General features: G+C 45.9%; 1 protein-coding gene across 2 annotated transcripts in view; it reads right to left on the reverse strand.

Annotated features, from left to right (window-relative positions):
* Nucleotides 1-24,691, reverse strand: part of GLRA1 (glycine receptor alpha 1) — a 68,500-nt gene extending 43,809 nt beyond the window's left edge. For both annotated transcript variants that reach the window (XM_090289611.1, XM_090289610.1), the window contains exon 1: nucleotides 24,636-24,691. In XM_090289611.1, coding sequence (XP_090145737.1) covers nucleotides 24,636-24,691 — 56 coding nt within the window. The remainder of the gene's footprint in view (nucleotides 1-24,635) is intronic.
* Nucleotides 24,692-24,906: the final 215 nt, after the last annotated feature.

The following is a 24,906-nucleotide window of genomic DNA, read 5'->3' on the forward strand; positions in this document are numbered from 1 at the left end:
TCCTTTGAGGGAATGTGAGTGTGTCTGTGTCTTGATTCTTCCCCATCCAGCCTCAAGATTTCTCCCCAGTGGAGCAACTCACTTTTCAGGGATTTGCTGAAAGAGAGGCTGGATCAATGCTGAGATTCTCGTCCTCCATTTGTGATGTCAGTTGGAAATAGGGAATCAATATGGAGCTGTCAACCTGAGTTTCAAATGAGCAGGGGGTGGTGATGGTTCTGGGGAGAAACAGTTTTCATCACGCTGGCATGGCACCCCCCAGGAACCATTCTGGGTCAGAAGAGGGTGTCCCCCCATCGGATTCCGTCTTCTCAGTTCACCATGGGCAGAGAAGTCAGGAGCAGGAAGAGGGGAGGAAAGGCACAGTGAGGGGAGAAGACAGAGCAAGAGGCTGAGGAGAACCAAGGGAAGGACATGTAGTGCTGGGGAGGAAGCTGGAGGGGCCAAATGGGCAGGGAAGGGCGATGGGGGTGTGGGGAGAGGAAGAGGCAAGTGTGAAGGTGGAGGCGTTCGGGGTATGGCCAGTTGAGGAATTCAGTGAGCACAGAGGGCGGGAACCCAACTGCACTTGGAGGAAGAGCGAGGCTTTCCAAGAGGCTTGTGGAGAGAGTAGTTTTTTACAGTAAAACTTGAAGGTTGGGTATGGAGTTGGCCTGGAAGAAATAGGGAGGAAGAGTGTTTGGGGCAGAAGGAACAACACATGTAAAATCTAGAGGTGAGAGAGGACTTGGAGAACTGAAAGTTTAGTGTGTGTATGAGGGAAGGAAGGGCGAAAAGGAGAGACAGAGAAAGAGAGAGAGGAAGAGAGAGAGGAAGAGAGAGAGGGGAAGAGAGAGAGATAGGACAGTGATACGAGGTGAGCATGGGACAATGAGTCTATGGGGTTGAAAGTAGTAAGGGCTGCACCCCAGGTCTCTGTCCTCACAGAGGGTCTGAAAGTTAAAGGAGATTATCCCTCCCTAATCCCTTTGCAGTAAAAATAATCCATTGGGATTTCTCAGTTGTTCCTGGTCAAACTGAATTGTGGCCTGGTCAAGCTTGGGATATAGGCCCCCCAAAGACACCTCCAAATGGTGGGTGTCCAACGTGGTTTCCAGGCAACTTGTCCTCTGACTTGGGCTAGAATATTTCTTTGCTTAGGCAGAAAGGTAGTACAATGAGCTGGTGTCTATTCTGAGCAGAAAGTACCTGGGTACTAGTCAATGTTGTTTGAAGGTCAGCTCTGTGTTTCCATGGGCATTTACTTAATTCACAATTAAGAAGGTCACTGTGGAATACAGGAAGAGACATTAAGGTCAGAGCTGAGAAACTTGGATGTAGTCTTGGCTCTATTTCTAACTTTCTGTGTGGTCTCGGGCTAAGTCCTTTTCCAGATGGTCCTCACTTGTTTCTTCTGTGAAATGGGAGTTTTGGATTAGGTCAGGCACCATGAACGGTTTTACCTTGCATGCCCACTCCAGTCTGGCAGTGGCTGCTCAGAGCAGGGTTCTGGGGCTCAGCCTGGGAGGGAAGGGGAGCGAGCTGCATCACCGCTCTCCGCCATGGACTAGATTGCGGCGTGCCTGCTTGCCTCATTCCTACAGGCCCTCTAGCTCTAAAAGCCCCTGATCCTTCTGATTTATTAAGCACTGCTATATGCATAGGGCACCGTGGGGGGGACACAGACAAATATGTCACTGCTCTGCGTGGGCAGAGTTTGAGTCTGTCTTGTTCAGTGCCTGGCATGGAGCAGCAATCGATCATCATTGGTTGATGAATAGCCTCTGCCCTCTCATTGTTTATAGTTCAGCAGATAGACTAGATTAGGTACAGAGGCGACTCTAAGAGGCTGCCATCCAGCCCCGGTGGCATAATTGGACTGCAATGGTGGATCAGAGAAGGAAGGCGGTACTTGCGGGAGGTGGGGACATAAATCGGGCAATTTTTCTGAGTTTTATTAATTAAGCCTTTGTGCACATGTGCCATTGTTCACCTTGTGTATTTGGGAGAGAAGGCTTTCTTGTACCCGTGGGCTGTCCCGGGAAAGGAAGGGAGAGGCGGTAGGGAGGGCGTCCTTGGCTCCTGGGAAGCAGTAAGGCTGGCTGAGGCTGCTCTCTGTCCTTATGGATTGAACCAGTTTCCTGGCCTAAGGACTTGCAGAAGGGGCCCTGCTGGTGGTCACCCTCAGCTTTGCCTGTGTGGTTGGAAGTAGTTGCATCCTTAGGTCAACATCCGGCTTTCCTCCAGCCAGCTGTGCAATTTGGATTTTATCTGATTGCTGTAAGGGGCTTAGGCCGACCCTGGAGTGCCTGACGTTTTATTACTCTCACTCCAGGAACCGCTAAGCAGCCCTGGGGCTCTGAGCCCAGTTCTCCCAGGGCACAAGCCATCCTCCCCGCTTCCTGTCCAGCCCCCACAGCTGTATCTGCTTCCTATCAGGAAATTTTATCTGGGCAAAAAGCACATGCATTTGAATGATTCTCTACTACAGTGAGATAAATCTTGGGTCCTTGCTTCTGGTTCTTCCCCTGCCCCTAGGGAAGTCTGATTCTCCGGGGCTCTCTCATGCTCCCTATCATTACTTCTGGTCTGCTCCTCTGGCTAGCTCTCCATCCACTACCTCCCCTGCTTTGTTTTCTGTATTCCCCACAAAGCAGGGTCAGCAGGGTGAGAAGAATGAGGTGCCGAGCAAAGTTTAAGGAGGCACTTGTTCTCAGGCTTGTGTAAGTGGCAATCATACACTTGCTGGATCCCGAAAACGAGTGCCTCCTTAAATGTTGTGCCCCGGTTCACTTGGTTCGCTTGCTGCCCCCTAGTCCTGGCCCTGCTGCAGCATCCCAGACCTCACACCCAGTCTACCTGGGGCAGCAGTTCCTGTGAGTCATCAAATGTACTCACCCTGGAGAGGGAGGCCCTACCTTTCCCAGCCTCCCATTTGATTGCCAAAAACCTTCGTTTTTATTTTCTTGTTTGGTGGCCCAAAACCAACAAAACAAACAACAACAAAAAACCCAAAACAAAAAACCAAAAATCCCGCATTACATCTCTTATCACTTTGTCCTGCAAAAAGCCTGAGAGGCAGGGATGCCTGTCCCCAGTTTACAAATAAAATCAAGATGCGTATGTTTGCATCTAACCCTGGCATACCTCACTGTATTTGGTTAACGTAGGTTGGTGTTCTCCTTTTCCTCGCTTCCCTTCTCTTCGCTTCACAGGTCTGTTTCAAGGCTGGAGTCATGGCCACCCTTGGTGTTCCCTGGCTCGAGCCCAGCCTTCGGCTCTCTACCTTCCTATCCCTTGGAATTGGGGCAATCAGGTATTACGTAGACAAGGGCCTGAAAGAATGATTTTTGCAAGCCTCATCCCAGGCTCTTAATAAATTCGGTTTCCATGAAGCACAGAGCCTGGCCCATGCTCAGGGATCAATAAATATTTGTTAAGTGGATGATAGAAACCTTGCCTTCCAGAGGAAGTTTAGTTTAGCTGTGCAGGTACTTTGCATTGGTGATGTGATTTAAGTTCTAGCTCTGAGACCTTAGTCAGTCCCTGGGGAAAACACCTGACGTCCTCTGAGGAAACCCAAGGCAGAGAAACAGGAGAAGAAACCATCCTTTTTTCTTTTAGAAGCATCTATAACCCTCCACGGAATGACCCAGACTGGTGGGCTAGGTCAAACCTTTGTGCATAAACCTTACATTTCGCCCCACTTAGGACACTAATTATAATTTTACAATGACCTCCTCACTTTGTCCAACCATCCCTGTATGTCTCACTTGGGGACATTTCCCCGTGCCTCTGGCTTAAGCCTGGGAACATCGGGAAAGCCCCCAGATGAGTTACAATGTGAGGAACCTAGGAGGATTCTTCAGAGGCTTGAGTTCTGAAGAACAGGCCCGTGTGGTTTCCTAAGCTCCTAGCAGGCCCCGCATGATCAGCATGCACCCCCTGAGTTGGGCAGGAGAGCAAATGGCTCTCATTACCTTCAATGCAGCTTTCTTTTTAATCAGATAAATCTCACTGGAAAAGTATGTCTTTACAGAGAACGGAGCTCAGAGCTTCTGGACTGAAAGTTTAGGGGAAAAAAAGATTGCATTAATCAGTAGAGATCGGTCATTTGAGGTCGGAAAGTGCTGGGAGAATAAATATTGAGGAGAAACAATAATAGGATGCAAACAGATAAAGACCCGATATTAGCTAATGATAGTAATAGCTACCATTCACTTACTACTTACTGTGTGCTGGGTACTTTAGATATGCTGTTGTATTTAATCTTCCCCACAATCCTCTGAGGATGATCTCATCACCTCCACTTTACAGGTGAGGAAGGCGACACGTGTTTTCATTCAGAGATTTAGCTGAGGTCGTACGGCTTGGGAACGGCAGAGCTCTCCCGTTAGCTGGTCACCAAAGTCCGTACTATTCACCACTGCACTCTACTGACTGAGTGATGTGCAAAGTCCCTCGGAGGAGCTGCTCTGGTTCATGACATAAGTGTTTGCATGACTCTTTGGAGCTACAAGGGAGAATTCATGGAGCTCTGGGAACCGGAAAGTATGGGCTGAAACAAGGTCATGAGCGCCGTCACACCAATACACTTTCAGTTCACATGGCACGCCCAAATCCTTCACTGTGTCTGATCCTCAGACCATCCTCATGTCATTATCTCCACATGCAGGTGGCGACACTATGGCTCATCTGAAGGTTAGGAGCTGCTCAGGGTCTCGGGTGGCAGAGCCACAATGTGACCAAGGTCTCCACATCTGCTCTGGGGCATCTTCTGCTTGACTGTCTTCAATTCATTCCCAAAGAACAAGATGGGGGATGGGTGAACACTTCTTTCTATTTTATGGAATTTATTGGGGTGACATTGGGTAATAAAATTACATAGGTTTCAGGCATACAATTCTACAATACATCATCCGTATATTGTATTGTAAGTTTACCACCAAACCCTTCTTGATTATTTATTAAATCATCTCTCAGAATTTCTCTGTAGGCAGTTTGCCTTTCATTTTATTTTCCTCCATCTCAGTTCACTTGTCCTGAAAATACGACCAGCCTGTACCACTTGCAAGTGCTGTTTGAATGGCAGAAACTCACGAGGCTTTTGCAAATGAAGGCTTTTCCTTCGCAGACCTGCCAAGCTTGTCCATTTGCTGGGCACTCTGAGGCAATCATCAGTTCATTGGTGATAGCATTATCTATTACTTCATTTATTTACTTATTTATCCAAAGTAATCATGGTGCCCACTATATACCAGAGATAGTGCTAGGTTATTGAACAGGACATAAAGAATAACATAACAGCTAGCCCTCGCCAAGTGGTTATACAGTGCCAGGCCTTTCACTGAGAGCTTTATCTGCAATATTTAATCCTGAATATAATCCTATGGGTTGGGCATCGTTACTTTTATTTTACTGATGAAGAAACTGAGGTTCATAGAGGTTAAATAACTTATCCAGGTACTCCTGACCCCACAGACTTCTCTTAACTGTATCAGTAGCGAACATGTCATAACCCTTGTTTTCCAAGAGCTCCCAAACTAATAAAGGGAAACCTATGTGAAGACAAGTGAGTGTCTGACTATCTGCGCCCTGTTAGAAAAAAACATACACTTTCTCCTCCCAAGTCTACACTAGTTCAAACCCACAGTGAAAAATTAGCCGGGTTGCAATGAACCTGTAGGAAATGCAATAGCAAAATGGGCCATTTGTCCCAGAGAAAACATGTTTTCATAAGAAGTGAAGACCACATGTGTGGTCTTCAAGCATTTGAGAGGCAGATTCAAAGGAGAATATTGAGAAAATAAACCATCCTCATTGGGCGCTGAGGAAAAAAATGATTTTAAATTGTAGAAAGAGCAACTTGGATTAAAATCTGAAGCTGCCTGTAATAAACTGAACGACTAGTCTTCAGATGAGAACACTTCACTGTGAATTGAGAGGGTTTAGCTGAAGTGGGTATTTGTATGTAAATACAGAATTTACTGACGCTTGGGGCTCTAATCAGGCTCTAAGTAGCCTCGCTCTCCGTGGATTCCCCGAACCCTCCGTGACAGAGAGCTCAGCTATGCTCAGTGGGGTGGAACTTCTTGGTCTCACTCAGCAGGTTCCTAAGTCTTGGGGAAGAAGTAGGTAAACAAGTCTTAGAATTATGGGACCTGGTCATCTAGTGCATTAAAAAAAAAAAAAAAAGACATTTATTGAGCACCTGCTCTAAATTAATGACTGCATTGTGACTGACTGCAGTGTTAGGAGGGATGATCATCTTCATTTTCTAGATGAGGAAACAAGACTTAGAAATTAACTAACAGTCACAGCAATTGCTACCAACGATTATACCCTTTCTAGGTGCCACGTGCGGAGCTTTTCCATACGTGCTTACTAATCCACTCCACCGCTCTATGGAAAAGGTCCCATTTTCTCTATTTTCCAGATGAGGACACTGAGGCCTGGAAAGGTTAAGTGGCTTCAGCAAGGTGCTTGGATGACAGAGTTGATACGTGAATCTAAATGAGGTAGAATTTGGCATAAGTTTTGAAGCAGCTGTTCAAATGTGCTAAAACAGCTCACTCAACTCGAATATGCATTGTGGTAAGTCCCTGCTGCTCCATGGGTTCGTATAAGCTTCCATCGGGAGTATTTACAGAGGAGACTGTAGGAGCAGGGGCATTAGTAAAACCTGTGGGACTTAATGAGACACAAGGAGGATAGACAGATGGATGATGAGGGAAGATAGACAGATGGATGATGTTTGCCCAGTGCCGCTTCTCGGTTTTAGGATGAGGGAGGGCTAATGCCCAAGGAGTTGCAGGGGCTACCGCTGAGTCTTTTCCTTCTGAGGTGTCTCCTTTCTACCCTGCACCCCAGGATCCTCCAGCAGGGTCACCTCTTTGTAGCTCATGGGAGCACCAAGCAGGGGCCCCGGATTCCTCTGCCTCCTGCTTCTTGTCATATGTCACTGAGGCAGAGAGAAGCAGCCCAGGGATGGGACAAACTGTGGATGTGGAGTCAGGAATCCTGGGTGTGACTCTGCCTGTTCTGATCCTTTCTCGTGCGACCTTGAGCAAGTCCTTTACTATATTCAAGCATCATTTTCTTCATCCATCGAGTGTAGATAGCTCCTGTCCTAATTTATAAATTACTATTTGAGATCATGTTGAAGACAGCGTGAGGCACTGCACAAATAAAGACCTATTTCTGGACTGAACCAGGGGCATGCTCCAGGCGGAAGCACATGGACTCCCATCAAATCCAGGCTCTGTCATTTGCCAGCTGTGTGGCCTTGGACAAGTTATTTATCCTGCGGGTCTTGGTTTCTGCATCTGCTAAGTTGGGGTAATGGTAGCTGCTGCTCATAGTGTTGCTGCAGAGCAGAAATCATTCTTTTCCGGTGCTTACTTTGGTCCCTGGCAAATGATAAATGTTCAATATGATTGTTATTGATTGAGAGAGAATTGGTTGATCTAGGCTTTATGATGGGGGATGAATATATGAACCCCTAGAGGCTTCTTTGTGCTTTGAGCTTGAGTCTTCAAGGAGCACCCCCTCTCACACCTAGAGGGGAAACCACAGCGCTCTCAGGTGATCATTCTGCCATGCTCTTAGTAAGCAGTAAATTAATAGCATTACTTTGGCATTTCAATCAATAGGATTAAGGTGATCTGATGGTAACAGAGTAGTAATTGCTGTCGCATAGATGGAGGCTGTCTAGTGGCTAAAACTGTTCCCCGCTAGCTGGCTGGCTGGCCTCAGACTGGGTTCTCTCAGTCCTTAAAAAAGTAACGTTTTCCTCTGATGATTAAGACAATAAATACACACTGGAAAATTACAACAAGGACCAAAGAAAAATAGAAAACCCACCTGGAAATTTCATTATCTAGATACCTATTGTTAATATATTAGTAAGTCTCTTCTAGTTTTTTTTTTTCTTCCAAAGATTACAATCAATTTTTTCCCTGCTTTTTTTTTTTACAGATGACTCTAAATGAGCATTTTCTCTTGTTATTAAACCTTTAGAAGCACGATTATAAATGACTGCCTATGCCAGTGCATGGCTGGATTAGCACTCATTTAGCTAACCCTCCCTCGATGGGCACTTATATCATTTTCAGCTTTTAGCTATTATAAATCATGCTATGAAAAACCCCTTTGGTCACAAACCTCTGCTCATGTCCTAGAAGCAAAATTTTGCTGAGTCCAAGGGTATGAATTTTTTAAGGCAGAAAAGCTATATCTGTGTAAAGGAGCCCTCCACCCCAGGACCAGCAACTCCGCTCCTCGTTGCAAATTAATTCTTCATAAGGTGCGGTCTGCCTTATGAAGAATTGTTTGTTTTGTACATGGTCCTGCATAGTGCTATACGTTTATTTTTTTTTTAAACTAAATTGCTTTGCCTATAATTTCTGTTTGTTTCATAGTCAATTTTTATTTCTGAAAGTCCTTAAAAATTATAAACATCCCATATATGAGAAGTAGGGTAGTACGGTAGACTCCAGTCTGATTCTGCCAATAGCCGTGTGTTCCTGGGCAAGTCACTAAGCCTCCTCTAATCTATCGGTAGAGTGAGGGTAATAATGGTGCTCCTAGGACTGGTGGGGTGAATGGAGAAAAATATGTGCCAGGTGGTGCTACAGTGCCAGGTGTATGGAAACCTCTCAGTATGTTAGCCGTTATTATCAATAAAAATTAAAATTTCTTTTCATAAGAAGCAAATATTCTTCATTAAAATGTTATGCCAGTCTAGGTTACACCCAGTAATTCTGAAGAACTTTAGAAAAATCTAAAGACTAAAAGAGTCAGGTATGGCAGGAAAAGCTGGCTATGGGCTGTGCTTCAAATCTTGGCTAATTATTTATATTCCATCGTAGGTCCTGCATTTTAAGAGGGACATTAGCAGGTTGGAGCAGGTCCAGAAAAGAACAACTGGGCTGGTAAACAAACTTGAAATTGACCTGTAAGGAATAATTAAGGACTCTGTGGCTGTTTGGCTCAGAGAAGACTTTTTTTAGACAGAGAAATCATTTTTTTACAAATCCCTGTTGGACTGTCATGGGGAAGAGGGTTTCAGCTTAATAAAATAATGTCCTTGAGTACTTACTATTTGCCAGACACTGAGCTAAGCCCTTTGCAAATACTACTTATTTTTTTCTCCAAACCACTTCATGAGGTGCATGTTTGTGTTTGTATTGCACAGATAAGGTGACCGAGGCACAGATGGCAGAAGTGACTTGGCTGAAAGTTAGATGGCTAGTAGGTGGCGGGGTAGGAATAGAACCATATCTGATAGTTATGGTTCATAGTTAATGTACCTTCAACAGCCCACTGACTTGTTCTAGGTGACCAGGGAAGGTGGATGGGAATTGCAAAGAGGGCAACAGCTGCCTAAAACATGTGAGGACAAACTATTTTGACCATTAGATCTACCCAGTAATGGAAGGGCTGCCTTAAGGAGACAACAGTTTCTGGGTGCTGGGACTGTGCAGGTGCAGGCTGAACTCTTCATAGCATGCCATATGGATGAACCAGCGAGGAGGGGGCTAGAACGGTGGTCTTCCTATCGACTGCTATGACCCTGAAAGTTACTTAACTTCTCTTAGTCTCAGTTTGTTCCCCTGTAAGCTATGAGTACTAAATTCTAATTTTAAGATTGTTGGGAAGGGTAAAAACATTCAGATAAATTGCTGAGCCAGGCACCTGGCATTCCGAAGTTGTTCATTGTATGTTAAGTGAAAAATTACCTATGGTCTTGTATTTGCACCTGTGATATTCATTTATATAGTGACACTATCTATTCATTTCTTCAGTCGGGTCAGTTACAGGTTTGGAGATGTCACTGTAGAGTTGGTATTCTATCTCTTTCTTCAGAGGCCGGTATCTGCCAGGATCTGGCCCCTCAGGCAAATGACAGGTTGGACTTTGAAACAGGGGCAGTGAAGCATGTTTAGACTGAAGTGTTAAGCAACAGAATAAGTATTATTGGGAGAGAGATTAGAACCATTTCACCCTATTGATCAATGACCAGATGGGTTTGAAGAGCCCACTGTGTGCCCGCACAGCTGGAGGCACTGTCTTTGTCATCAGAAGCCTCAGAGTCTGGGATGGCTCAGACACCATGAAAAGAGAATGGGACTGAGTGTCATTCTCTGCTAAACCCTTTGGCACAGGGGGTAGGGAAGGGATGCTTAGAATTGGGGGCTGCAGAAGATGACCTTGGAAGATTCTTTCCACCCTGGGATTTTCTCTGTTTGATTGCGTCCTCCCAGGTACAATGCGGTCACGTTGACTGCTAGCTCCCTTGGGCACATTTCTCTAGTCCTTCCCTCTGGGAATATGCTAATCATTGTTGTTCCTTGTCAGGCCCAGAGGAGGAGGGGCTGCCCCCCGTCCTAGACCTGGAGAACAGGGCAGCATCCTCCTTCCTTCCCCTTCCTCCTCCAGGGCTGCTGTTCTTCAGACATCAGCCATGGCTCCTGCCAGCACCAGCGGGCTGACCGAGGATAAAACTTTTATTGTTGTTAATTCTTGTGTGAGAGTTTTTCCTTGTTTACTTTCAATAAGACAAGCAGCCTCCAGCTGCTTTGGGGAACGCTTTCCTTTCCTCCTTCTCATTTCCTCCTCTCATCATTGTTCTTTAGCATTTGCTTCTGCCCACCAACATCTCTCTCCCTTTCTGGCCCTCTACCTTCTTCCTTTTTCTTTCATTTGTTTCTGAACCCTAGAATGATGGAGCTAAAAGAGATCTTAAAAGTCATTCAGTACATCTACACACCCATTTTATAGACGAGAACACTGTGCTCCAGAGAGGGACAGAGATGCACCCACTGAGTTCTTGGCTGAACCCAGAGAAGACCTGAGTTGAGTGCTCTTCCCTCTTTACTTTTCAGCATACCTCCCCCATTCTTGCCCTATTTTTGTTTACCCCCATTTTTATTTCTTATTCTCTTTTGAAAATATGTCCCATCCATCACTTGTTCTAAAAACCCCAGCCCAATATAACTCTGGCCTTCCATTTCCCAGGGACGATTTCCTTCCAGCACACTGACTTCAGTGGGAAAACAACTTCCATTTGCTCAGAGAACTCTTCCAAACACACCAGGCTCAGCCTCCAGGCTTGTTTTCACTCATTTTAATCAACCAGGCAGTGGCTCAGCTCACCGCAAATGCCTTTTTTTCTCTACCTTGTGCCGGTTGTCTTTTATTAAGGTGGGCTCAAAGCATGATTGTGTGCCCATGCTCTCTGACATCCTTTTAAAAAAATCTATTTTTTAGCTTTCAAAAGTAATATGTATAGTTGTAGAACATTCAAGCATTACTGAAATATTTAATGTAGGAAATAAAAGTCCCCCATAGTCTCATTCGCAATAGATAATAACAACTATAAACAGTTTTGGGTCCATTTCTCTGGACTTTTTTCCCCACAGGAGAACAATAAAACATTTAAAAAAATATAAATGGGATCCTACTATACATTCTGCTTTGCTACTTACTTCTCTCCCCGACCCCCGTTTAGTCTTTTGTTTTGGATATTTTTGACTCTTTTGCATTGAATGAGGCCACCTGCCTTTGGCACTTACTGGCTTCAAGACTTTGGATGAATCACTGCTCCTCTCATTGTTTCTGTTTCCTCTGGGTGAAAAGGAACAGTCCTCTTCCACCGGCTCATCTCCTATGATTGAGGCTCAAGTGAAAGGGTAGGTGCCCCTGGGCAGACTCTAGTGGACCATCCTCCATCCCATTATTCTGTTTTACTAGGTTTGTAACACTGACCATGGCATGAAATCTATAGTTTCCCAAGTTGTTCCTTTGTTTGTACCCCCCCACAAAGTTAAGTTCAGTGAGATGAGGGACCATGTCTATTCTGCTCATCACTATTCTATCCCCAGGACTTAGAACAATTGCTGGCATATAGTAAGAATTCAATACATATTTTTTGGATAATGAAAAAATTATCCACTCTCAGCTGGGCTCCCAATGGATGAAAGACCCAGTGGAGAGAACAGAGCAGAGCAGGAGTGAGTTGAGCTTGGGGAAGGGTGGACAGCTGGCTGATCCATTGCCCTCGAGCTCCACCTCACCCAGCTTGCCTGCTCGGCAAGCCCTGTTCCTCTGCCTGCATCATTCTCTCTTGGCACTCCTTGCCACCTGGTGAATTAGTCATTCTTTATAGCCCAGATTAAGTGTCCTGACACCTATGGAATTGTCTTCAGCTTTGTACCATCTCCCCACCTCCAGGCAGGGTTAGTCAGACTCTTCTTTATGTTCCTGCAGTGCTTTGCACCTGTCCCTCTTGAATAATAGTAACCATGGCTTTTCTGCTTTGCACGGCTGCTGTGTGCCACATGCACTGCTAACAATCTACATGCCTTTCTTCATTTCATCTTTAGGGTGATCTGTCAGGGAGGGATCATTATCATTGCCATTTTATAGATGAGGAAAATTGAGGCTTAGGAATCTTAAAAACAATCTTGCTCCAAGGCATTCAGCTAGCAAGTTGTGTAACAAGGACTCTAGATTATATCTGGCTGATACCCAAGCCAGAGTTTTTCAGTGCTGGGTCTTCTGTGAGCCAACTTAATTTAAGAATTATGCAACGACAGCTGGAAAGACCCACTGTCTTTACATAGTCAAATCTTATTTCAGGGATGGAAAAACTGAGATTCAGTTGCAAAGCCGGAACAGGGCCTGCAGGGGGAAGGAAACCTTGCTATAATCTCTAGGTTGTCCAGTTTGAGGTAGCATGGGGGTTACATCTTTTACTGAAACTTGTCACCCTCTTTTTCAGGAAGTGTAGCTTTTTATATTTGAAGGCATAGTCAATGACTTCCTCCAAGCCCCTCTGTCCTTGGATCCTGTGAAGAGTTTTTCTATTCTACCAGATGGTTTAGGTCCGATCAAGAAAATGATCTCCAATGAAGTCCTTGCTTTCTGTCCAATTAAAAACCATTTTAGAAAGTTTGCCGTGTCCCATGGAAGGGGCCTTTCTGTAGACCCAGGTGATGGTGGGAAGCAGCCCTGTCATGGCTCAGATGCTTCAAGAGGCCCAGAGCTTGGACACACTTGGCCACACAACAAGGATAAGGCTGAAAAACTCGCTGCAACAGTGACTGAGTCAGGCCCCAGCTGCCATGTCTAGCTCACTCTCACAGTGACTCATTTCTTGGAGCAAAACAGGTCACGGTGAGACACAGCAGTGCTTTGGGGTTGGCCGGGTAGAAGCCTTCTGATCCTGGACTGCTGCAGAGCCAATAAGAGGAGGACAGCAGCCGGCATGCGGGGACAAAGCAATTCGGTTGCACAAGCACTGAATAGCTAATATGCATGAGCCATGGGGATGGTACTGCCTATGAGGGGGAAGTGGGACAAGTTAAGAACTCTGGGTAGCACCCAAGTTTGTGTCCCTTGTCTTCCTGTTGGCCTTTCGCACATACCAAGAACTTCATTAAACTCATAGCCATCAAAGGGCTGACAACCCACAGGAAAGGCAGGGCTCCAAAATGTACGCAGGGCCACTTGGAGCCAACTAAGCTCAAAGGGGAAGCCCACATTTCCAAAGGGATTTAGGAAGGAGAGCCCAGCCCAGCCAGGGATAGAGATGGTGGCCATCCAGGGGTTCCTCGTGGAGAAAGCGATGGGAGGGGTGGACCTGGAGGCTAGGATCCCAGAGAAGTGGAAAGGGAATTGCCGTTTGTTACGGGCCCGTGCTCTGCTGGGAAAGAGTGCTCCAAAGGTGACTATTATCTCTCAGTGAAGTTGTTATGTCTATTTTCTAAGAGGAGAAACTTGAGACTCGGAAAGGTTGATCAAAGTGTTGAGATAATAGCAGATGGAAGTGACAGAGGCAAGATTCAAAATTAAATGGGCCTCGATCCAGAGCTTGGGGGTGTGTCTTTCAGGGCAGAAAGGAGGAAGGGGGCTTTTCTAGATGTACAGAGGGACAGACAACAGTGTGAGAGATGTACAGACATGGGAATGATGGGCATGTTACAGAGGCCTGTGAGAAAGTCCGTCTGGGCTGCAGTTTGGAAGAGGAGCTGGGAATGGCGGTGGGGCTGGCCTGTGGAAAGCTGAGCGTTGTGTCATGCTAAAAAACCTGGCGCTCACAGCGTGAGGCAGCCCAAACACAGAAAGGAATGAGGTAGACCTGTATGTACAATGACAAGGTATTGACGAGTGAAAACAGGGAAGGTGCAGAACACGGTGTTTAGTATAATCCCATTCTTGTAAAACAGAAACAGCTTACTATTGTAGCAAAGCAGTTAAAGGCTCTCTGAAACCCACGACTGCTAGATTTCACTCTGGCAGCGCTGTTTCCAAGTGGGGCAACCCCAGGGAAAGTATTTCAGCTCTCCGTTTCCTCTCTCTAACCTCATCCATACAACAGGATTAATCATGTTATACTCTTTATAGGATTGTCCCGCTTCATTCATATTCAACTTTTAGAAAGATCAGGCACATAGCAAGCACTCATATTTTTGTCATTATCATGCTATTAAAATCATTTGCAAAGATGAATATCAAACTGTTTAAGTGATTTACCCCAGGGAGTAAGATTTCTCTGTATTTTAGTTCTAAACATATCTCCCTATGTGGTTTAAATATTTGATAGCAAACATGTATCATGTAAACAAACAAACCAGCAAGTTTATTTCAAGAGCTGATATTAGGAGACATATATGTCCGTTGTATTTTTTCTTTCACCAGCAACAGGCCCACTAGGGACACATTCAGAGATGTCTCTGGTGTCCCTTGGAGAACTCTTGGAAACTGGTGTCTGAGGCAGCATTTCCGGGGCTTCCCACAGGCCGTGACTGAGTGACACCCATGATCATGAAGGAGAGGTAGCCCAGTCCTGGCTGCCTCTCTCCATTCTGCTCCCCGCACCCCACAGGCTGGAGGTGTTCTGTGAAGCCCTTTGCGGCAGCTTTGGGAGGTGCAGACCTGGAACTTGTGGTGAGACCTCCAATGCTGGAGACTGGGCGCCTCTCCAACCTTCCATATTGCACAGAAAGGGAAACTGGGCACACGCAGGCCTTTGTGTTCGGGGGTTAGAGCATGCGGCTTGGAAAGGTCTTTGGTCTAAGCACCAGGGAGCAGCAACTAAACAAAAAATTTTAAACAGGCCAGAGGTGGTGCTGTCCTTCCTGACCTCCCAACTCAGCCAGAAATTCTCTTCCATAATCCTCGGCAGCTTTTTCAGGTGAGGGGCTGTGGTCCGAAGGCAGGCGGGGCAGGGGAGAGCGGACGGGCTGCAGTAGCCTGTCTCCACCCTCGGAGCTCTAACCCCGCGCCTCTGCGAGGGGGTGGCAGTCAGCTCCCCTTTCCTCCTATGCGAAGGACAGAGATTGAAAACTCGTATCTATTTATAGATGTGTGTTACCTTTATGAGTATCTAGAACCGCTTGCAAGCGATTGGCCCTTGAGGATCTGGAGAGGCAAATTCTGCCTCCATCTTCCTCACCCAGTTCGGTCTCCGCCCTCCTCCCTGGTCCTTTCCTGGAGTAATGACGGCAGTGCGGTGGTGACAAGAATGTTTTCTGGAGTCGGACCTGTTTTTGAATCCTGTCTCTGCCTCTTACTAGTTGTCTAGCATGGGCAAATGACGTAACCTCTTTATGCCTCATTTTTGTCACCTATAAAGTGGGAGTATAATAGTGCATACGTCTCAGGACTTTTGTGGGTTTATGAGATGAGGCCTATGGTTGTTAGCACAGCACCGAGCATCGAATAAACAATTGTAATGGTTATTGTCAGTGAGTTGTTGTAGTCAAGGCTGAGATGGAGCGTCGTGAGAGACGAGGAGGAAGGGAAGGTGCGGGAAGAAAAGAATGTCTGCCTGCAGTACCTGTTAACATCGAAGATGCAAAGGCTCTGTGCCCGGCAGTTCCATCTCTTGTCCTTGTTATCTGCCTGGACAAATGTCACATGTGTTCACAAAGCTGTAGGCACCCTGTGATTGTAGCAGCACGGATCGCAGTGGAAATATTAGAAAAAATGGAAATGCCCATCCACAGGGGAATGGCTGAAAACAATGGGAAATATATAACGGAACGGCTGGCAGTAGCTGAAAGAAGGAGGTGGAGCTGTAAGCCTCAACAGGTGCGGCTTCCCGAGACACGCAGATACGTGAACAAAGCAAACTGCAGAATTACATGGGCAATGGGATTCCATGAAATGACAGTATATATATTTCAATAGAGAGTATATGGAGTTCAATACATTTCATTGTATTTCGACATGTGGATGTATAACTACTGGAATAAATATATCATTGTTTCATGTGTGTATAAAAGTGATCAGGTAGAATATTCCTTAAGGAAATAAAAGCCAGGATGGACTTGGAGATCATTATCCAAGGGGATTTGAGGGTTCCATCTAGTTTTAGAACTTAAGAAAAAATGCATATATGGTACAATTAAAAGGGATCATGAACAGAGAAAGCAATACTCATCTGGCTAAGAATCAGAAGAAAAGGACTCTGCCAAAGCGAAGCCCCAATGGGAAATTGCCAGTTTTTCTCTCATAGGGTTCTTTCCACCCCTATGGCCCACTGGCCAAGGGTAAGGGCTGTTAGCCTGAGAGCAGCACCAGCTCATAGGGCTGCAGCTTTAAGAGGAACATATAAAGGGGAATAGAGGTAAAGCATACAGGACCAGGGATATGTATGTATTCCAGCTTTATGGGGAAAGAGGCCCTGTGGTTGGCTGGGAGGAAGGAGATCTGTATTTGGATCCTGGCTTTCCGCTGAGATGAACTCTGTGGTCCTAGGCAGGTCCATATGTCTTCTTGGCACCTCAGTTTTCTCATCTCTAAAATGGGGCTAGTAACCACTGTTTTGTATCTCTTCTAAAGGTGAGTGGGCAACTCACATGGGGTCGTGGATGTGAAGCACTCTATAAACTGTGGACTGCATGCGTGCCTGGCAGGGAGGGCTGCAGCAGCCTGGCCAGGCCATATTCCTCTGGAGCTGGGAGTGTTGCAGAACTGAGTGCACAGCAGTGAACACACAGCTCTCAAAGGCCGAAGGTCATAGCACTTCCTCTATTCGATGTGGAGGATCCTAGCGTACTTTTGCAGAAAGGATGATAGGTCAAAGAGGTGGAGAAGGAAGGACATGGGTCCCAAGTCAGACAGATGGTAGAACGGGCAGCAGTCTCTGAACATCTGGGAGTGCTAAGTAGGCCTCTGTCTACGCAGGGGAGATAGAACAACGTGCACTGGAAGGCTGGCCAGAGAGGTCATCTTGGAGAAAGAATCCATGGATTTCCTCCTGAGCACCTTGATCTGCCTCTTCCGTCAGTCCCAACAGACTCTCACTGCTGTGCCCCAGGGTTCAAAGCCCATTCTCCAGGTGCCCCTTCTCTCACCCAGTGTCACCCAATGGGAGTTCCCGGCCGTGGGAGTGAGAGCTTTGGGGGCACTAGAACTTCAGGGGATGTGGAAAGCTCTCAAGGAGCCCTTCTCGGTGCATGTTTGTGTGTTCGGGGAGGACAGTGTGTGAGCGGGTTGAGGGAGGGAAGTGTGCTGGCAGAGTCCAGGCCTCTCGAACTTTACAGATGACCTAGGGGGACAGGTTTGGGGGACACGCACAGTTGGGTAGGGCTTTGGGAGCTCTGCCATTTCCCCTGTAACCTTGGGGAAGTCACTATCCGCTCATCTGCAAAATAAAGGGCCCATCAGGGCCCCCCAGGCAGAATGACCCGGAGCCTTGCTACTCTAACTTTTGGTCCTTGGAGCATGAGCACCCCTGGGGGCTGTTAGAAGCACAGACTCTCAGGCCCCACCCCGGACCTCCTGAGTCTGACTCAGCATCTTCCTGAATTTCGAAAAGCACTAACTCAGAGACTCTTGTGAACATTACAGGTTTCTGGGTCCCGATCCTGAAAGATTCCGTTTCAGTCATCTTCTATGACGATGGGAAACTGTTCTACAATTCCTCACAGCCAGATCTGAGAACTGTTGAACTAGGGAACTGCCCTGCATCTCCATGATTCTGTTGGTACTTAAAACACCGAAGGGAAGTGTGACTCTCTGGGGTCAATGAGTGGGAGATGGAGGCTGGTCCCGGCGAGAAGGGGAGCAGAGACTTGTTCTCCAGGGGCCTGCGGGCTGCCCAGTGTGTGAAGCAGGAGAGAATGCTGCCCATTTCACGGCTGGGATTAATGACTGTCAGCGGCTCCCGGTTAAGACGGCAAACTCATTTAGCAACGGACACTGAAAAACAGCTGAATTCAAAGGCAGAGAGTGGTAATCTAATTGCACTGAATTAGCCTGGGGAGACTCGGACAATATCAACTTCAGAAAACCACAAAGGGATCCTTTATAAGGAGTTTCAAAAGCTTTGGGGCCTCGGCTCCCCTCAGAAGGGCTTGCATTACAAAGCATAGGGTAAGCCCCTCTCCCCGGCATCTTTGGGCATTGTTCCCTTCCAGTGTGCCCTCTGAATGAACATGCTGGCCAGCCGTATGGTGTTATCAGTTATGCATCAGGCTTAACAGGGAGTTGGTTCAGGATAGACAGCAGGAGTTCAGGGCTGAGAGGCCTTCAGCCGTCCAAGCCGTCAGTCCTGTGAGTGCCATCCGCACCGTGTGTCTGCGGACCAGTGCGTTTTCCGGTCATCCTCCTGGCTCTGACTTTCTCTTCTGAGGGCGTTCTCATGGCATAAAACTGGGCTCTTACATAACAAAAATGATTTCCTTTTAATGATCCTTTGTTGTGTGGTCTGTGTGTGTGGTCACTGCCCCATTCATTCTACAAGCCCATTTTAAGGAAGAAAAAGGTATGAGGAAGCATGTGCTTACAGCATGACGCAGAGAGCTTACAAAGATCAGATGGTAATCTGGAAATCAGGAAAGAGGGAACTTAAGTCTCATGAAGATTTGCCTCTAATCTGCATTTCATTTACTTTGCGATAGCAAATTACAAATCTCAATCCACAAAAGCATTTCAAATTTCTTCTATGTCCCTCTTGGAAGGAGGACACCCAATCTCTGCTTGCACACCTTCACAGACAGGGACCCTCACTACCACTGAGGCAGCCCCTTTCACCATGAGACAGATCTGCCAGAAAGTTTGGGATTGCATTGAATCAAAACTTGCATATACACATTAAAAAATTAATCTATCCATTTACTCAAATTCCTCTCTCGAAGCGATATAGAATAAATCTAATGTTTTCTAAATGGGACCCCTGGGTACCTAGGCTGTTCATGAAATAGTAATGAGGACTCAAAACCTATTTTAAACATGTCAAAGAGTCTAACAAATTGCATGTTTAATACTTCTACAAGACTTTACGGACTAACTAAAAATATCATGTGCCTTTACTTTCGTTTTTTCTTAGGTCAACTCGGCGTGGTGACATTGCTTATCTTATGATGTTCCTATTTCTGGCAGTTATGTATGCCTTTGATTAATAAAGATAAGGAAAATAATTTAATTATGAATGGGGTTTGGTAAACAAAAAATTAAAACCTGATCTTTATGTGGGACAAAAAGCCAAACAGAATCACTGACTAGAAAGTACAGGAAGCTTTGGTCTCTGTCTCAGGGCGTCTTGAGGGCTGTGAGGATGGTGATCGGAAATTGTGTTTGCTCATCAGATGAAACTTTTTTGGGAAACTGATATATTCATGGGACCTGTCAATAATGTTTCTAGGTTGGGATAACTCCCCAGAGAGTGAAGTTGTCAGTGAGATCTTCAATTCTTTCAGACCTTTGAAACTGAATATAATTCAGTGTTGTTCCTTCTTGTAATAATTAAAATATGCTGATAGCTGTACCCAGAACTGTTCTATTAGGGAGGAGATTGGGAGAATATTGTCATTGACTGGCACAGCTAAAAATTATTTTAGACAAAGTGATTTGTCCATTTCCTTTTTTTTTTTTGGCTAGGGAAACTGAGGCCAGAAAGGTCATGCAACTCTCTCAAGGTCATGCCATAAACTAAATTCTGGATCCCAGGTTTTCTGCCCTTTGGACCAAGGCCGCTTTGCCTGAAGCAGCAGAAAACCTGCAGCACAGCATCAAGATGGCCAGGCGGGAGACAGTGCCATCCATCTTAGAAATCATTCTGGCTTCTGTCCGCTGATGAAGGAAATCAAGTTAATGACGACCACATAAATGTGGTGCTGTCGCAGGATGCGCACGGGCTGTCTGGAGCTCTGCGGGCCCTCTGATGTAGCTTTAAAGGGAGCAGTGTCTCCCTCCCCTGCAAGGACAGGCACTGTGGCATCTGTTACCTCTGTCTCCCCTGCGGAGTGCCTAGTTTTGGACTGGACACATAGGCCCATGATAGATAAGTGCCTGGTTAAGAAAGGAAGGCCGTGTCAGCAGAGAAGCAGGTTCATCCGGAGCCTGTGTGGGTATGGGCCTCTGTCTCCCTGAAAGACCTTATCCAAGGCTAGGGGGAACTCAGAGGCATTGGAGTCAGTCATTGGAGTTCATTAGCAAGAGAACTGAGTCCCTGTAGGGGAAAGAGACTTGTCAAAGTCATGCTGCAGGGTGGGAGCAGAGATGGCTCTGAAAGGGGCTCTCCATCAGAGCCTCTGCTCTTTCCACTGCTCCACATGGTTGCAACCTCTTTCACAAGGTGGTCTGAAAAACAAATTCCCTCAGCACCACCTGAATGTCATGATCAGTTTTGCAGCTATGCAGAAGGTATGTGCTGATCTGTAACTCCATTTAGGGTGTTAGGGTCCTTGTCCAAGCTGTCCCATGGGAACAGAAGACATGAAGGTTTCTCTTTCTCAAGGTTCCTAAGCTCCCCAAAGTGGGTAGAGTGACATTTTGATTATCCCTACTGCAAACCTGCCCAAGGGGCTTCTTTCCTTAAGAAAAAATCCTTGACCCATTTCAGTAGCTCCTAGATACTTTCCGCAGTGCCCAAGATGCAGCGGGTGAGATGTCAGGAGAATACCGCTATGCTACAGGAGGAAGGACCCAGGTGGTATCTGCCCCTCTTGGCAAGCTCGGAGACCAGGAAGCCAGAAAGGCCACTTCAATGGAAAGCACATTTACCTTTCAACTGGGTGGTTTTTCAGGACCGAGACATGAAAAAAAACATTATTTGCCATGTTCCTTTTGACCCTAATGTGCATAGAAACATTTTTCCTCCAAGGTTTTAGTGACCTTTCTTAGCAAGTGAGCACCATAGTCAGTCCAAAACCCTGTAAGGGCACATTTCCTGGGATGGCAGGTGGAATTGGCACATAATTGAAAAGCGGTCATCTTTTGGGAAAGCCACCTATGGCTTAGACCTGGTTTGTCTCCTCTGCCATTATTCCCGTCTCAAGCATAAGCTAGGTGTCTTTTTGCTTCCCTGGGATGCTTTATGTGTTTTCTGAGGGGCATTTTCTCAAGGAAACTAGACTTTTCTCCTTATTATAATTAGTACATGAGAGCAGTAGATTAAATAGTTGTCACTCTACACCAGTGGTTCTCAAGTGCAGGCAGTTTTGTCCCCCCAGCCCTGGGTTTTTGGCAGTATCTGAAGAGTTTTTTTTTTATAGTTATGACTGGGGAGATGGTGCTATGGTGTCAAGGATGCTGCTAAACATCTTACAGTGTACAGGAAAGCCCTCATAATGAAGAATGATCCAGTTCCAAATGCCAATAGTGCTGAGATTGGGAAACACGGGTCTATTTGAGTTATTAAGGTGAGAAAATTTTAGGGTCACGCTGGTCCCTTCCCACCCATAAGCCACTGTAAGGGATTTGGGAATCAAAGCAAGTTCCCTTTGGCTTGAAAGGAATACATTTATGCTATTAAAAAAAACCATATCTTTGCCTATTATTTTTGACCAGTCTGGATATAAAGCCCCATCCCCATTGATAAAAATAAAGAGACAAAATTTAGGGTATCCTAAAATGTCACTCCTAGAATTTTAGATCCACAGGCTATTCAAATATCAGAGCAGGAACTTTAGGCAAATCACCCCTTCTCACTGATGGGGACACAGTTGAAGAGCACCGCAATGCTGTATGTCTCCCAGGACCCCAGCCCCTGTCCCCCTCAGCTCTCTCTAAGGCCTCGGTTGTTGGCACCAGATGAGGTTTCTGCCTCACGCGCTCCGATTGTCATTTCGTTCGTTTTGCAGTCGGGTTGCCGTCTCGCTGGTTACGTGCCGATGCAGCAGCACTTCTGCTACCCAGCTTTCCTTTTCTAACCCCCATATTTCCCCAGCAAGGTGAGCAGCTGGCATCATTTAATCTAAGGAGAACCTGGGTGCCTGAGAGAATTGGATTGGCTCATCCCCACACGGCACCTGTCCCTCGGGGGACAAGGGGTTATTCACACGGAACCTTCCAGGGAGCTGTCAGTCCCCATTCACCCCCACATGCATTCTGTTGAGACCCCAGATTTTAACCCTTCCTTATTTTTCACCTAAAATTTAGAAAATGAGAGAATTGGAAATGCCAATGCCAATTAGATAATGATAATACTTTTCTTCCTTGTAATCCACCCCCACCCCCTTTTTTTAACTTCTCTGAAAAATTGCTGAGGGTATTTCTCTGGTTCAGGTCTCACGTTTATTATTTTATATTTCAGGATATTTCTGAAACAATGTTGACTCCTCAAATGCTGTAGCCATTTCTGTATTTTGAAAGTGCAGTGGTACCAGTCCCTTTCCAGCTCTCCATTGTCATGACTCTTCTTTCCTTATAAACACATGGGACTCTAGCCCATCTCCATTGTGGCTCATGCATGTCTTGACACATGTAGGGGCAGGAGATGTAGAGTGATACTTCCAGATGGGCCATCACCAGTTTCCTTAAAGTATTAACATGGTAGATCCATAACCTTATCAAAATGATTACCATGCAGACCTTTTAGACTGTGTTTCCCTTTCGTGAAAGATAATGTCTGGAAGAATAAAATCAAGTATTTCATACTATTCATCAAGAAAAAGGGAGTTGGGGGGGTGATGTGTTTGGTCTTATTAATGTGCTCTTTAACCTCTCTGGTTCAGTTCTGTGTCCATAAGGCAAACAGAGACTCAATTTGCATACAAATGTTACCAAGTACTCTACCTCCACAGCGCGTTACAGTTCTGCTATGTATGTAGGGGAGCAATGATTTGCTATTGTTAAATTACGAGGATACTTTCTGGCCTTTCCCTGGCGAAGTCGCTACATTTTACAAGGCCCTGGATTGTTTCACTTTTTTTCGTTCTATTTGACTCCTTGACTATTTGCATTCTGAGCTGTGGGCAGTACTGTGGCCTATCAAAGAATTATTTGAACTGGAGATTAGAAGCTTTAAGAATTGAGTAGCTCAGAGAAGGAGAGGGGTCTTTTCTTCATCTCAAGAGAAAGGCATGAAGAAAGGCTTACATATAGACCCTTACAATTTAGGGGGAGGTATCATTCATTTAATAGACCAACTGACAGTCAAACCAGTAATTCATATGCAGAGTTCTTTACAATGTAAAAAAATACAAAAACAAAAATCCAAGAATTATTTGCTAGTTTATCATAGGGGAGAATAATATTTGATGGTTACTTATATTAAAAAGCAACCTAGAGTAGGTTTTTCAAATTGCTGTTAGTCCTATGCCATGGTAAAACATGAGAGGCAGGCATCTAAAATGAGGAAGATTAATGATCCCTGCAGGTCATGAAAGAAAGATAATTTTTTTCAATTCATGTAAATGGAATTTATCATAATCATCTCTGAAGATGGCATCATTCACCCACTTTCAAAAGGACTATCTATTTCAATGCTTCCTGAAGAGGTGATTTTTTTACTTTTTCTTGTACTAACATAAGAATGCTAAGCCTATAGGCAGAAAATTTTTACCTGGGAGACAATGGGTGGGGGAACTCAGCTACTGAGTCAGGGATAGACATAAATTTAAAAAACAAAACAAAACAAAAAAAAACAACCACACAAACAGAAATTGTCCCCTTAGTTCAGGACCTTCAGCTAACAAAGTAGAGTTTGGAAAGGTGAGTGGGGAGAGGAGAGAGTCAAAGTTTCAACAGGGAAATGTTTCCCAGAATCTGTTTCTAAATAGATCCACTGTGCACCCAAGTTCAGGGCTTTACAACCTGAGGTCATAACTGTCGTTTCCAAGCACCAAGCCTCAGCAACACACTCCCACATCCCGCAGAAAAAGAAAACAACACACACACACACACACACACACACACGCACACACACACACAAAAGGAGAGAAAATGAAATGTTTTGTGTCCAGTGAGTTCCAGTGCAACCTCCCCCGTCACCGCTAGTTGTCACTTGGCTCCCCCAGACAGGAGAGCTGAGGTTTTCGGCACTGCGGTTAGAGAGAATGCAGTCCTAATTAAACTGAGTAACTCCTAAAGCTTCCCCTTCAAGTCCCCAGCTGAGTGAGAGCCAATATGCAGGGGGCCTCGGGGCCATCGATGGGGCGGGGGTGTAGCAGGCGGAAGGACAAACAAATCACAAGAAACAGGCAAACAGCTGCCAGAGCAACGACTGTCTCAGACCTCCACGCACAAGCCAGACACCCTGCGGGCGGGGCTGGGGAGGGGGGAGCGGGGGATGGAAGGACCCGATTGCAGCGGTATACGGCACCCCTCCCCCCAAATGAGGGGATCACGGACAGAGTCAGCCTCCTTGCTCCTTTCCCCCATTTTCATCCGAGCGATGTGGTCAGTAGAAAATTGCATACCTGAAGAATACAATGGTCTCCCAAAGGTAGAGTCGAAGAGTATTGAAGCTGTACATTTTCAGGTCCTTGTGCTTTGTAGTCCACGAGTTATGGGGCCAAAAAATGTTTCAAATTGGTGCGTACAAAACCAGCGAGCGCAATTGAAAAATAATCCAGATGCTAAGGGGAGGTGGGGACCGGGAGTGGAGGGAAAAGCCCCAGGGAAAATTGGAGCCAGGGGGCTGTAGGTACCACGGACAGCAGCCGCCGCGAAGCGTTTCAGCACCACGGA

Source organism: Furipterus horrens, unplaced genomic scaffold (genome assembly GCF_987537825.1).
Source record: "Furipterus horrens unplaced genomic scaffold, mFurHor1.1.pri manual_scaffold_10, whole genome shotgun sequence".
In the NCBI taxonomy this organism is placed as follows: domain Eukaryota; kingdom Metazoa; phylum Chordata; class Mammalia; order Chiroptera; family Furipteridae; genus Furipterus; species Furipterus horrens.